Source organism: Vombatus ursinus, unplaced genomic scaffold (genome assembly GCF_900497805.2).
Source record: "Vombatus ursinus unplaced genomic scaffold, bare-nosed wombat genome assembly UNPS02014786.1, whole genome shotgun sequence".
Classification (NCBI taxonomy): Eukaryota; Metazoa; Chordata; class Mammalia; order Diprotodontia; family Vombatidae; genus Vombatus; species Vombatus ursinus.
The window spans coordinates 9,200,857-9,215,868 of record NW_020954564.1 but is presented as its reverse complement, the minus strand read 5'-3'; the positions used below and the strand labels follow the sequence as shown (position 1 = coordinate 9,215,868).

Sequence of the window (15,012 nt, the reverse complement as noted above, 5' to 3'; positions counted from 1 at the left end):
TGACTCCAAGGCCAGTGCTCTATCCACTCTACCACCTACCTGCCCCAAGAACTTACTATTTGACACCTGCTGGGAAAATTGGAAAACAGTATAGCAGAAACTAGGTATAGACCAACATTTTACACCATATACAAAGGTAAAATCAAAATGGATACATGGTTTAGACATAAAGGGTGATAACATATGCAAATTGGGAGAGCAAAGAATAGTTTACCTGTCAGATCTATGGAGAAGGGAAGAGTTTATGACCAAATAAGAAATAGAGAACATTACGAGATGTAAAATGGATAATTGATTACATTAAATTAAAAGGGTTTGCACAAACAAAACCAGTGCAGCCGTGAAAAGGAAAGCAAAGGGGGGGGGGGGGGGTGGAGACACTCAGAGGATTTTACAGCAAGTTTCTCTGATAAAGGCCTCATTTCATTAATATAGACAACTAAGTCAAATTTATAATAGTGAATCATTATCCTAATTGATAAATGGTCAAAGGACATGAATAGGCAGTTTTCAGAAGAAGTCATCATTGTCTCCAAAAAATGTCATATGGTCATGAAAAAATGCTCTAAGTCAGTATCAGTTAGAAAAATGCAGATTAAAACAACTGAGTTCCCACCTCACACCTATTACATTGGCTAACATGACAAAAAAGGGAATTGACAAATGTTGGAGGGGATATGGGAAGATTGGGACACTAATGCACAACAGTGAGTTGTGAACCATTCTGGAACATTTGGAACGATGCCCAAAGGGTAATCACATTGTGTATGCCCTTTGATCTAGCAATACCACTTCTATGCATTCCAAAGAGATTTCAAAAATGGGGAAAAGAACCTATTTGTACAAAAAGATTAATGGCAACACTTTTTGTGGTGGCAAAGACTTGGAAACTGAGGGTATGTCCATCAGTTGGGGAATGACTAAACAAGTTGTGGTATATGATAGTAGTGGAATACTTTTGAACTATAAGAAATGACAAGCAGGCTGATTTCAGAAAAATCTAGAAAGACTTACATGAACTGAATGCAAAGTGAAGTGAGCAGAACCAAGAGAACATTGTGCACAGTAATAGCAGTATTGTAAGATGATCAACTATGACTGACTTAGTAGTTCTCAGCAGTGCAGTGATCAGGACAAGCCTAGAGGACTCAGGATGAAAAATGCTATCCACAGCTGGAGAGAGAATTGATGGAGTCTGAGTACAGATCAAAGCATGCTATTTTTTTTACTTTATTTTTTTTTTCATTTTTTTTCTTTTAGTCTGTTTCTTCTTTCACAACATGAGTAATGTGGAAATACGTTTTACATGATTGAAAAAAAATCCTGATTTCAAACCCAGGCTTCCCATTTACTGACTTTGTGATTTAGGGGCAGGTCATTCACTACCTCTGGGGACCTCAGCTTCCTCACCTGTAAAAAGGAGGTAATAATGTTCATAGGATTATAATGACTTTACTACTCGAAAAGGCATCGTGGGTCATCTAACTTAGCTCATTTAAAATGAGACGGCTTAGTACCAGGGAGGTTAAATGGCTTGGCCAAGGTCAAAGAGGTAGTAGTGGTAAAAGCAGTATTTGAATCCAAGGCCTCTGACTCCATATCTACTGTGACATTGATACTTTTCTTGTGGGGTGGTGGTGAGTGAACTGCTGCATTAAAAATTTGTGGGAGTCAGTGTGGTACAATAGAAAGAACAGTGTCTCTGAAGAAGGACTTGGGGTTTAAATCTTTCCTTTGACACTACGTATGTGACCAGGGGCAAGTCACTTAAACTCCCCTGGCCTCAGTTTCTTCATCTGTAAAATGGCAGGTTGGACTATGACATCTGAGGTTCCTTGCTGCTCTGAATTCTATGATCTGATTAATTCAAGAACTATGTAAATGTGAATTGTTATTACTTATTGCTATTATTATTTCATAACTCTAGGTATACTTTTTTGTGTATATGCTTTGACTGTTCCTGACATTCCCTTCATTTTTTGTTTTTCTTGGAAGGGTCAGATGACTTGTCTGCAAAACTCTGGGATGTGAGCACAGGACAGTGCATATATGGCATCCAGACCCACACTTGTGCTGCTGTGAAGTTTGATGAACAGAAGCTTGTGACAGGATCCTTTGATAACACAGTAGCCTGTTGGGAATGGAGTTCAGGAGCCCGAACCCAGCACTTCCGAGGACACACAGGTGCAGGTATGGTTTTTTGATTCCATGTCTTAGTCTGCGTTCCAAGAAAATTTCCTTTATATGTGCCATTCTTCTTCCATGGTTGGTATAGGACATTTCCCTTTATTTGTACTCTTAATTTTTTCCCTGCCCATAGTATGGGGATGAGGAGAAAAGGAGGGAGCTGATCTAAGCTAATATAGGTTGGTTTTCTTTAAGCTTTGGGAAATGAGGTTTTAGAATGTGGGATTAAACCTCTCTGCTGGACTGCATAGAAGTCAAACTAGAAGGAGCCTCAAGGGCCATTCTGGTTCAACCCCTATCATTTTACAGATGAGGAAACTAACACCAAGGGAGGTTAAGTGATTTGTCCAACATCAGCAATTCAGTTATTTCACCAATTTCTGTTAAGTCATACTGCTAACTCTTAGTTTCTTTCCTTTTGCACTGCCCTGTACTGCCTTATAACTAACTTATTTTTTATTCCTTATACATGGTGGGTATATATTTTGCTGTGGTTCATCTGCAGACCATTTACCCGTAACTTAAAAATATTATGGAAATCTATTTCATAAAATCCCTTTTCATGGATTCTCAAGTAATAATAATTTTTAAATCCTTTACATTTATATAGCACTTTGTAATTTACAAAGGATTTTCCCATGAATTATCTCATTTTATTCAACAAAGATTAAGTACCTACTGAGTGCAGAGGACTGTGCCAGACACTGGTAGAGATATGAAATATAGATAAGACCTTGACTGTGCCTTAATGGAGCTTACAGGAGGAATAGGGCATAGATATGTGCAATACACATGATAAATGCATCAAAGAAGTGTGTGACAAGGTGCTATGTCATGTCCGAGGGAGAATATCATCATTACTGGTCTAAAAGATCAAGCAAGACTTCCTAGAGGAAGTTGCATTCAACTTGAGCTAGGAAAAGGAAAAGTAGAAATTCAAAAGCTAGAGGGAGGAAAGGCATTCCAGAGAAGATTATGGTCAAAAGCACTGAGAGGAGAGGGTAGGAAATGTTCGGGATGTCAAGTGTTTGACTAGACTAGACCATAGAGTACATTGAGGGAGGAGTAGTAGGAGATAAAACTGGAAAGGTTGTATCAGATTGTGACAGGTCTTGGGATATTAGCGAAAGGAATTTGAAGCTTTTTGAGCAGAAATGTGACATGACCAGAATTATGCATAAGAAATAGCATCCTGGCAACAGTATGAAAGATGAATCGGTTGACCCTCACCACCGCACTGTGCAGTTGGTAGATTAGATGTTACTTCCTTTTCACGACTGAGGAGGTTGAGGCTCAGAGAGATGATTTTACCTTAGGTCATGAGTCATATAAGTAGCAAAACCAGAGCTAGAGGCCAGGTCTTCCTAGTTCAGTATTCCTGCCAAAATTTTCCCTCATCCAAAGCTTTCTCTCCAAATTAGAGGAATCTAGTACTTCTGAAATGTATCACTTTTTCAGTGGAGTTTTCTTCATGGGTTATTTTGTGTTTAGCAGTTTGACAAATGGTTTCTAAATTGTTCTAAGTGCAGCTCTTGGCCTTTGAAAAACTCCCTTATTAAGCATTTCAAATAACCTTCTAGAGATGGGAATTAAGAATAAAACCTACTCTGTTCCCTTTATTCTCTTGAAAAACTATGATTTGACTGTAACATGAGATTCAAGCCTCTGTTTCTTGGTATCTTTGGAATTTTGTTCAGACAAAGATTAGAGTTGATCTGGTAGATTACTCCTCTCTCCATCTAATCTTTGTCTATTAAAATCATACCCATCCTTAAGACAAAACTCAAATCTTATGTCTTCTAGGCATGTTTCCTTTATTTCTCCAGTTGGTACTGATTTTTCCTTGTATGATTTCATCACACTTTATATTTCTTTTATTATATTCTAATAATAGCTTTGAGTTTTATAGAGTTTTAGAGTTTACAAAGTATTTTTCCTTACAACTCTGTAAAGCAAGTATTATTCTGTTTTTACATATAGGACATATAGGCTCAGGGAGAGTAAGTAATTTACTCACACAGGTCAGAATCTGGATTTGCATCTATATAATCTGACTTCAAGACCGTTACTCTTTCGCTATGACACATTGACCTAATTATGGCTATTTATATCCAGGAGAACAGGGATAGTATCTTATTTATCTTTGTATCTCCCTTAGTGACTGTCATAATGGCCTGTACTTAATAGTCTGTTAACAAATACTTGTTGAGTGAATTAAGCTTGTCTGATTTTTGAGGTACAGCTAGGTCCTTATTAGTACAAATAATGAATCCCCTGAAGTGGTTACATACATTCAGATTCTCATTATTATATATAAATATATATATAAGATAATTAATTAGTTTCGGTCCAATGGAAACATGCATTGTGAGTTTGAATAATGTGACCACTTCAGAGGATTCATTATTTGCACTAATTGGGCCCTCCCTGTGATTCATTTTTCCTCTACTACTTTTTCTTACAACCATATACAGTTAAAATTGATGGGTTTGGTTTTTTTCTTCACTCAGTCTTTATCCAAGTGACAATGCCATTCTCTATAATCAGGCTTCTTGACATGTGAGTCACAATCCTATGTGGGGTTGTAACCCACAGTTTAAGAAGTGCCGAAGAAGTTGGGAGTAGAGAAAGTTTAAGAAGCCATTCTCTGTATGACTGAAAGCAGTTTTCTCTGCATATAACAGATAATCTGGTGCTTGTGCAGTGGTCTTTTTTCTGCTTGCAGGTAGTGCTGAGGGGAGAATGTTGGTGTTTCTGCAATTTGGATTCCCATGTCACTTTCAGGCATGAATGACTAAAAAGAGAATTGGTCACCTGGTCCTATTGTTAACAAACCTTAAAACTAACAGAGGTTTGAAATGGCTGGATTTTCTTCTTAATTTCTAGTTGAGTGGAGCATTATAGTAGCAATAGTGGTAGCACTATATAAAACTAAGTTTTGAGTGGTTTTTGGAAATTTTCATAATTGTGCAGTTCTGGGACAGTAAACTTAATCTCTATGAGTCGTGGAGGTCTCCTTTTCTTAGCAAGAAAAAGGGGTGTGGATATGACAGTGGAGGGTGCTTTATCTTTGTACATATGGGGATTTCTGTTTTTTGTTTTTAGTGTTCAGCGTGGACTACAATGATGAGCTTGATCTCTTGGTGAGTGGTTCTGCTGACTTCACTGTGAAAGTATGGGCCTTATCAACGGGGACGTGCCTGAACACACTCACAGGACATACTGAGTGGGTAACCAAGGTAGGAGAGCTGCTGAGCCAAATCTGAATTTACTAGTTGTCCATTTAAACATTGTGGTATTTTACCCTTGTCTTCTGTAGCTTTTAAGACTTGTGACAGGTGGTATGGGGCAGGACATCTAAACAAGAACTGGTGGGACTCTAGGTTTGAGTCTGTGCTATGTGACTAAGCATGTCTTCTCCTTTCTTGGGGCCTTAGTTTCCTCATCTGCAAAATGCAAGGGTTGGGTTCAATGCTCTCAAAGATCTTTGAAGCCAGAAACAAAAATCTGTACCATAGCTTGTAAGTTGACAATATCCACTCAGGCATTCTCCCAGAGGAGAATCCTTTATGTCCTTCTTTATTCTCCTATTTCCTTGGAAGCAGGTGGTCAGTGACTGTTTCTGTTTCTGTCTTTATGTTCACTTACCAGATTTTCATAGCATAGTTAAATAAGCACAACTTCTGACCTTAATTTGTGGGTGGTTTGGCAGAGATATCAGGATTTAACAGCTAAATATAACCTTGCATCTGGAGGCACAGCAGCAGGTGCTTTGAAAAATGCTGAGATTTAGTAACATCCCATCCCTTCTCTAGATACCAGATTACCAGTAATGTGGCTGCTTATGATGGGACTTGTCCCAGGATAACACTTTCCTTAGTGGTTAAAGTTGACTGTATACCTCAGGCATACTTCTAAAGTACTGAAGCATCTCTGAGACCCATGTCAAATTTCAAAATCCATATTGTTTGATCTAGCTTTTGTTTTCTCATCAGTAAATGAGAGAATTTGCACTAGGTATTGTCTAAGGCCCCTTCCTGCTCTAAATCCTTTGGTTTTATGATATTGCCTGAAGCTATTGAAAGAAGAGACCGATACTGGAAATGTCATCATCCCGCTGAACACCTAGACGATCTAGTTGTGAGTGAAAATATGTAATTAGTTTGCAGATGACACAAGGTTTAGGCTACATCAGTCTGGTGTAATCTACCACATGACTTCAGACCTTATACTTCTTTAATAAAAACTTTTCGTATTTGCAGGTGGTTTTACAGAAGTGCAAGGTCAAGTCTCTGTTGCACAGCCCTGGAGATCACATTCTCCTCAGTGCCGACAAGTATGAAATCAAGGTGAGTGTGGCTTTTGCTTTCTGCCTTTCAATTTTTTCTGTTAGATGAAAATGGGTAAATTTTAAAAATTTAAATTGTTATAGGATGTGGAGATACCACCTGAAACACAACTTTTAGATAATTGCCTGCTTCAGTATGAGGTGCCTGCTATAAAAGTGATCCCTCATGTAGTTCTGGGTGGTTGGAGACCAGCTTTGGCTCCCAAGTACATGTTCCTTATACAAGCATAGTGCAGTTACAGTTCCTTGCCTCCCCCCATCACCATCCCCAGTTGGCCTTTCTGTTATTAAAATGCCTCTCTGGCTTCAAGAATTCACTTGTTCCTAATAATTGGAAAGAGATGGGGATCTTAAACCATCTCTTGTGGCTATAGAAGGTTGGGCATTATTATAAAGCTCTTAATGTAGTGCAGCTTTGTATCCCCTCATCTTATGGGAGTCTGATGCTTCTCATTGCTCCCACCTGCAAACATCACATACAGAGCATTGGATCAGGGGTTGAGAAATGCAGGAACTTGACAATACGGGCTAAGTATTAGTGGCAATTAAGGCAAAAGATTGCCCTAACATGCACGAGTTTCCCTAATAAACAATGAATGGCAATAGGACCTGGACTGAGAAGGAAGTTTATGGTATTCTGTTTCTAAATTGAAAATTAATTGTAGACCAAAGATGTTCTGTAAAGGTGGTGGTTGTTAGAAAAAAAGATTTTGAGTATGTTTTTCCTGCTTCAATTTGGACTTGGTGCTTTGACAAATTGCACTGAATTTTTCCTTCCCTGATTTATTCCTGCTTCCTGTCATCATCCATCTTCTTCATCTAAGTAAGCTAAACTAACCTGAATGTAGTAAATTGCATACTTTAAAACAAGCTTGTTTTTAACCTCCCACAGTCCCCTCATCAAGTTGATGTCAGCTAGCATTCTTCTGATTGTTGCTTCCTCTTCCTCTTCTCCAACTTGTAGATTTGGCCGATTGGAAGAGAAATCAACTGCAAATGCTTAAAAACATTGTCTGTATCTGAGGATCGAAGTATCTGTTTGCAGCCCAGACTCCATTTTGATGGCAAATATATTGTATGTAGTTCGGCCCTAGGACTTTATCAGTGGGACTTTGCCAGCTATGATATTCTCAGGTAGTGTTTTTTCTGTTTGAATCAAATTAATTTAAATCATTTTAAGTCTATTGTAGCTAAAAACTAAAGGGGGGGGCATAAATGCTTATATATGCACTGTTTATTTTGTGAGGCAATTGGGGTTAAGTGACTTGCTCAGGGTCACACAGCTAGTAAGTGTCAAGTGTCTGAGGCCAGATTTGAACTCAAGTCCTCCTGACTCAATCCACTGTGCTACTTAGCTGTCGCAATATGTACTGTTTATTAATAGGCTTTTTGTGAAGCCACTGAGAAACCTTTTCTACATTGTAGTGACAAGAATCATGAACTGTGAGTGAGGAGTCCAGAATTCTAGTTGATTAACTAGCTGGTTACTTCTGTACACCAGGTTCCTCACTGATTTCCTCATCTCTAAAATGAGTAAGTTGGACTAAATGATTTCTGAGGTTCCTTCTGGCTCTAAAACTGATTCATAAAAATAAGAAAAGCAGACTAGATGATCTCAAGGTTTCCCTCTAGTTGTGACATGCTGGGATGATAGTAACCTAAGCAAAATTCTGCTCTTGTTTATTTATCGCTCTTAACTGTCCTTCCTGCAGGGTTATCAAGACTCCAGAGTTAGCCAATTTGGCATTACTTGGCTTTGGAGATATCTTTGCCCTGTTATTTGACAACCGCTATCTCTACATCATGGACTTAAGGACAGAGAACCTGATCAGCCGCTGGCCTCTGCCTGAGTACAGGAAGTCAAAAAGGGGCTCAAGTTTCTTGGCAGGTGAAATGTCATGGCTGAATGGACTAGATGGGCAGAATGACATGGGTTTGGTTTTTGCCACCAGTATGCCTGACCACAGTATTCACTTGGTGTTATGGAAGGAACATGGTTGAAGATATGGACAACAGCTAAAAAAAAATGACTTTGGGTGCTGAGGCCGCTGCTTCTGATGCAGCCTCTGTGGGAGCTGATTTTGCATGAACCAAAGTTCACACCTAATGGTATCGTCATGCAGTGCACAATCATTTATTTTCCTGGGTGGGGAATGATGGGGGGGTGGGGAGAAAGGTGGGGGGAAAGGGATTATTTTATTGACATAATGCAACGCAGCATGCTAACAATCTACACCATTGAAACTCATTTGTACTTAGTTATGCTTGTCATTATAAAAGAACAAATTTTGGGCCTATCTTTCTTGACTGGACTATTGGTTTAAAGCAAAGTAAGTTAAATGGTTTACAAATCTGCTAATAATTGAATATGAAATCCCAGTGAGTGATTAAAGATTTTTTGCCCTGGTCTTTTTTTTTTTTTAATTTGAGGTAGAAGCAGAGGTGTTTTAGAATTCCTAAATCACTAAAGGAAAGAACCTTCCTGAAAATCTAGTATAGACACAGAAAGGGAAAAGGATGTTCTCCATGTTATTCCCAAAAGCTTCTCTTGCATGGAGCTTGCATTTTCTAGGACCCATAGTTACAGAGACCACTGATACCTGTGATTTTCATGAAGTCTCCAGATATTATCAGTCCATATGATAATTTGTCATCTTTTATTAAAATTAACTCATGAAAAGTGAATAAGCTGTTTTAACATATAGGAAGCATTTAGGAAACATTGGGAGAAAAGAGAAGAAAAACAAACTGACCGTTATTTTTGGTTGGTTCCAGTTTTTAAAATCTAACCCCTCACTCATTCTGTTATTTTAACAAGCATAGCACTGTGTGCACTACGTTATACTAAGGGCTGGGAAGGATAGAAAGACATGTAAGGCATGGTTCCTGCCATCATAGAACCTAAGGTCTAGTAGTTTTAGGTAAGATACATACACAGATAAAGATAACTTAGAATGTGGTAAGTACATAAAAAGGAGTACAAAGTCTTGTGAAATCATATGCGGGAGAGATTGCTTCCAGCTAAGTGACTAGAGAGAGCTTCTTTGAGGTAGTATTTAAACTGATAAAACATGATTTAAGGTTGATTTTGGACAGGAAAGAAAACAGTGTTGGGACCTAACTAATATCCTTGGTTTTGAGCTAATCATAATTTTAGCTCTAACTTTTTCTTCTTCCTATTGACCATGTGAGAAAGCATGTCCATTTTGCAGTTTGGAAAATTGTAAATGCCACTGCCCTCAAACATCTTCATTCTAGTAGGAGGACTAAGGGGTATGAAATTAGAATGCAGATTAGGATATGAGATGTTCATGAGAAACATGAAATAAATGCCCTTAGAGTTCACAAGAAGTAAGGTTTAGGCCGGGGCGGTTCAAGTTGTCACTCATAGGAAAGGGGTGGTGTTTGATCCAAGTCTTGAAGATAGGTAGGATTTTAACTGGTGGGGACTTGGGTGGGGTGCAAGATGTGTTTAGTAAATGGAGAAGGACGGGAAGCGAACACACTTATCAGGCACCTCCTGTATGCCAGGCACTGTGATAAGCATTTGACAAATATTTTTTCATTTGATTATATTTACAAATATTTATTACAAATATTTACAAATATCATTTGATTGAATGGGATCTGTTTGAATGGAGCATAGGGCACTTGAAAGACAGTAGAGTGAGACATATTTGAAAAGATAATTTGAAGTCAAATTGTGTATTATCTTTAATGCCAAGTTATAGAGGTTGAACTTAAGTGGATAGGATGATAGAAATTACTAAAGGGTTTTAAAAAATTTTTTTTGTAAGAAAATAAACAGAACTGTGAGTTAGGGTTACTCTGGGCTTCAGTGCAGAGGAGGGGAGACTAATCAGGACCCTATTCTAATTGTCCAGATAATAGGTAATGAGGACCTTGCTTAGAGTGGTGACAGTGGGAGCGTAGAGAAAGGAATGTGTAGGATCTCACATGGGAAGATGCATTCTGGGCTTTTCCTACCAGAGTGCCATATTTGTATGGTAGAGGCAACAGCCATGTTTATTGAGTAGGGGAGTTGCATGGTCAGGCCTGCACTTAAAGGACTTTGGTAACTTGTAAGTAATAAAGTTGGATAAAACAAGTTTCTTCCAGTGTGTCCATTTATGAATCAGATATACTGGAAAAAGAAAAGAATGTTCAATCTCATGATTTGGCCTTGTTTTGAAATCTTAGTTTGACTCATAAACTAGCCTGGGACTAGAACTGACGCAAAGCAAAACTATGTCTTTTGATCTCTACAACTTCCTTTTTAAGCACATTTTCATATTTATGTTATTTCCTATTGTGACCAGGAGCTGGAGTTTTCCCCCATTTTGTTCACTGTAGTAGTAGGTAAGGGTATAACCTCATGTTAACTGTAAAAGAATCACCTTTTAAATAATTAGAAGACTTCATATCATGATGATTTGTAGCAAGTGATTTATCATATTGGAAACTTGTTGGAAAGAGATTTCTTCTATCCTGCCTTTCCCATAGGGACTTTCCACAGCTTTAGTGGTGTGAGCAGTACAGGCTATTTTCTTTGACAGAAAAAGCAAGGAAAGGGAGGGCCATGAAAGAAAAAATGAAAGCAACTGCAAACTTCATTAAAGAGATGATACTCAGAACATTTGAGTAAGGAACTCTAACCAGGTGCTCCTCTTCCTGCCCAGAATAGCTAGATTGAACAGTTAGCTAAATGCAGGTATGAAAATATGTTGGTGCTTAGGGGTTTAAAAGCCACATATTTGACCTCACATTTTTGTCTAGAACTATAAAGACATTCCTCTGTTTAAAGTCATCTTTTCTGGATTCAGTCCTATGCACAAGAGAATAAACTCTTTCTTGGTTCACAATTAGCTTTTCAAACAGAGCTATTGGCCCAAGTTTAATAACTGCTTCCTTTAATACAGATTAGGCACAGGCTGGTCACTTAAAATGAAGGGGTGATTTATTCCTTTTGGGTTTCTGATTCATAGGATCATAGATCTTGAGTTGAGAGGGACTCCGGGCTATCTAGGCCAACATCTTCATTTTGCATATAAGGAAATTGAATCTCAGATTGTGACTTGCCCTAGTTCACACAAGTGATTCAATACTTATGTAGTTTTAAATACTAGCTGTGCCTTGAAATGCAAGGTGGCTGATAGGTCTGTGTACATGCTGTGTAATGGTGCCCCAAGTAATTTTAAAATGATATTGTTAATATATCATATAATAACCCAATTTAAGTCATATGAAACCCCACTATAACATTGCTCTGGGTATTGGCTGCCTTTCCTGCCTGTCCTCAGGGAACTGCTGTCCAGACTTTATAGTGAGTCCAGAAGATCAGAAATCAGCCCCAGGAATTAATCAGGCAGCAGCAAGAGGTGACAAGGAGTTTGCCTGATGACAGTGACTGTGATCCTCCTCTCTCCAACCTCTCTGAGAGGTGAGATGTCGTCGGATTGAAAAGAAGGCAAGCAAGATGAGTGAGTCTCTATCTAGAAGGAGTCAAGGACAAAAGAGATGCTGCTGAATTGAAGAGAGATTCTGATGATAGGCAGAGAAGAATTTCATTTTTAGCTCTGTATTTTGGCTGTTACTAAATAACTTTTTTTTTCTTTAAGGGCACTGAACCTATGGAATATTGCTTAACAATACTTTTTTTTTTCATGTAGCCAATTAACCAACATTGTATTAGGGGGGAAAAATCTTTAATGCAGATCCCAACAATTGAGGAAAGAAACTCCTGGAAAGAAGTTTTAGAGTGGGAAAAATGAGTTAAGGGGGCAGGTAGGTGGTGCAGTAGATAGAGCACCGGCCCTGGAGTCAGGAGGACCTGAGTTCAAATCCAGCCTCAGACCAAACACTTGGCACTTACTAGCTGTGTGACCCTGGGTAAGTCACTTAACCCCAATTGCCTAAAAATTAAAAAAAAAAAAAAGAAAAAGAAAAATGAGTTAAAATAGACCAATTTCCAAGGGAAATGCCTCCCTTATTTAGAAAAATAAGCTACTTTTGAGCTCTTATAACCTTGCAGTTTCCAAATTCTTATTTCATAAGCTAATTACAACAGACCCTTATCCTCTGTAAAGTGTAATTACTGTAGCTCAATTTGGATAGTAACATGTTAGTGTTACTTTTTGTATTTAAAAATTGGAAAAATCCATTTTTTTAACAGCCTTACTCCAAATTAGTCCATATGAGTGAGTTTAATTTTAATGACGTCATTCTATTTATTTTAAAATAACTAAAAAAAATTGGAAAATCATGAATCAAAATTTTTGAAGCTTTAGCAATATTTACAAATAGAAGTAAGAATAAATCCAAAAATGAAGCATAGTAAATGTGTGTCTTAAAGCAACATTCCTTCCAAAGGTCATTTTTAAGTAATGGAGTCACAAAAACCTGAGTTTAAATCCTATCTCAAATACTTACTAGTGGCATGACCCTGGGCAAATCACTTACCCTCCCTGAGCCTCTGTTTCCTCTTTTTTAAATGGGGATAATACATACTTCGCAGGTTTGTTGTAAGGTTTAAATGAGTTAACATATGTAAAGCATTTTGCACATTTTAAAGTGATACATAAATGGTAGCTATTATTTCTTCTGGGTAAACAAGATTTCTCCCCTCAGAACTCTGATTCTAAGCACAGGGAAGATAACCTTATGAAGATGTTCACAGTTTAACATTATTTCCAGAAATTCCCTGCTTAGTTAGATATCACAGTGGCTCACATCAGCATGGTATTGAGCTGGTCATTTGAATAATGGACTTAACTCTGGTTCTTACACAGGCCAGAGCTCTGTAATTCAGAATCAAAATAATCAGAAGAGAAATGCTCTTTGTCCAGAAAGAATAGGCTTCTTAAAACTAGGCTAGTATTTTAAACTAGGGCCTCACAGTGATCTCAGATTCTGTTATTGCATATGCAAAATTTCTAAAAAATAGGTATGGGGCTGGCATATCTGCAGTGGCTACAAACACACCATGATCAAAACCATCAGTATCTTTGTGAACCGAGATTAGGAGAATTATAGTATCTTCTTCCACTTCAATTTTTTTCTACCCTTCCTATCAAAAAATTGGGGAGCAGAATTTCATTGATCTCAAATTGGCAGATTTAACTCATGTACATATTGTAGAAAATACAGACATTCAAGACATTGAAAGTTGTCACTTGTCCATGGTTGCCAGTTCTTCTGAAGAGAAATACTGAGAAGCAGAAACATTGAAGTGGGGTGTGTTAGGAAAAGAGATGATTTCTCTTGTCCCATTGTCAATATTGTGCCTCGGAATTTTTTTCTAGAGGTTGTCTACAGATCAAGATCAGGACGGCTTGAACCCTAAACTTTTATATAACTGTGTTTTGTTTGAATTATGAAACATTATTACAGCTTCCCCACATTGTAGTGGGCATGACCTAGAGAAAGATCCAGCAAAGGAGACAGAGAAGGAGCAGTTAGAGAGCCAACCACATCATAAAGACTAAGAGAGAAGACAATGTCCAGGAAAGGGAGGGAGCATGATGATTTGCATTAAGTGCTACAGAGAAGTCAGAAAGTATGAAGATTGAGAGGCCACTATACTTTGCAACTGGGGAGTTTCAGTTGATTGGTGAGGTCAGAAGTCATACTGCAGAGAGTTAAGAGATGAAAAGAGGAATTGGAGGTATCTGGTGTAAATGGTTTTGTTAAGTTTAGCTGTAAAGGGAAAGATACATGAAATGATAGCTAGGGGATGGTTAGATCAAATGAGTTTGGATTTTGTTGTTGTTTTTTTGGTTTTTTTTTTTTAACGATGGGAGAGGCATGGACATGTTTGTAGGCATCTAGGAAGGTGCTAGTTAGGAGGAGATGGAAGGCAAAAGAGAGCAGGGATGATAATGAAGGCAGTCTGCTAAAAAAGGTGGGAGGAGATGCAATCCATGGTACATGTTGGGGAACTGGGCTTGGAAGAAAGACAACTTCAAGACCAGAAGAAAGGAGATAGTAGGAATAGATATCTGAGTGACGTAAGATGAAGAGAGAGCTCTTGGCGAACAGCCTCAGTTTTTTCAGTCAAGTGAGAGGTGGAGGACTTCCAGAGGGGGAGAGGGTACTGTGGGAGGCTTGAGAAAAGGTGAGAAAGTTTGGAATGGCTGCATTGGAGAGTGATTGCCTTGCTGCAGTGGAGACCAAGTTGAAATTAGATGTGTAGTGGAATCAATCAAATCAAAAATTTCATTATTTCTTCCAACTCGCTCCAGCAACACATCCATAGGAGTGAATAAGGCAGATGGTATGAATAATCTAGGGTTGAGGTTTGGCAAAGCATGATCATCAATGGAAGGAGCAAAGGACCGGAGAGTAGAGGATAGGGTAGAGTTGAATTGGTTTACCAAAGGGTCAAAGTAAGTAATGAAGGAGAGTGTAGCCAATGTAGGGGTCATGGTCAGAAAAGAATCGAGGGAGGTGATGGAGATCATGGTCATGGATGAATACCA

General features: G+C 38.3%; 1 protein-coding gene across 3 annotated transcripts in view; it reads left to right on the top strand.

The window, feature by feature from the left end:
- The window catches only part of LOC114047036 (F-box/WD repeat-containing protein 2), a 34,838-nt gene extending 24,195 nt beyond the window's left edge, over positions 1-10,643 (top strand). For all 3 annotated transcript variants that reach the window (XM_027867699.1, XM_027867701.1, XM_027867700.1), the window contains 5 exons: positions 1,996-2,190; positions 5,293-5,426; positions 6,450-6,536; positions 7,500-7,669; positions 8,248-10,643. In XM_027867699.1, coding sequence (XP_027723500.1) covers positions 1,996-2,190; positions 5,293-5,426; positions 6,450-6,536; positions 7,500-7,669; positions 8,248-8,536 — 875 coding nt within the window. In that variant the 3' untranslated portion in view covers positions 8,537-10,643. The remainder of the gene's footprint in view (positions 1-1,995; positions 2,191-5,292; positions 5,427-6,449; positions 6,537-7,499; positions 7,670-8,247) is intronic.
- Positions 10,644-15,012: the final 4,369 nt, after the last annotated feature.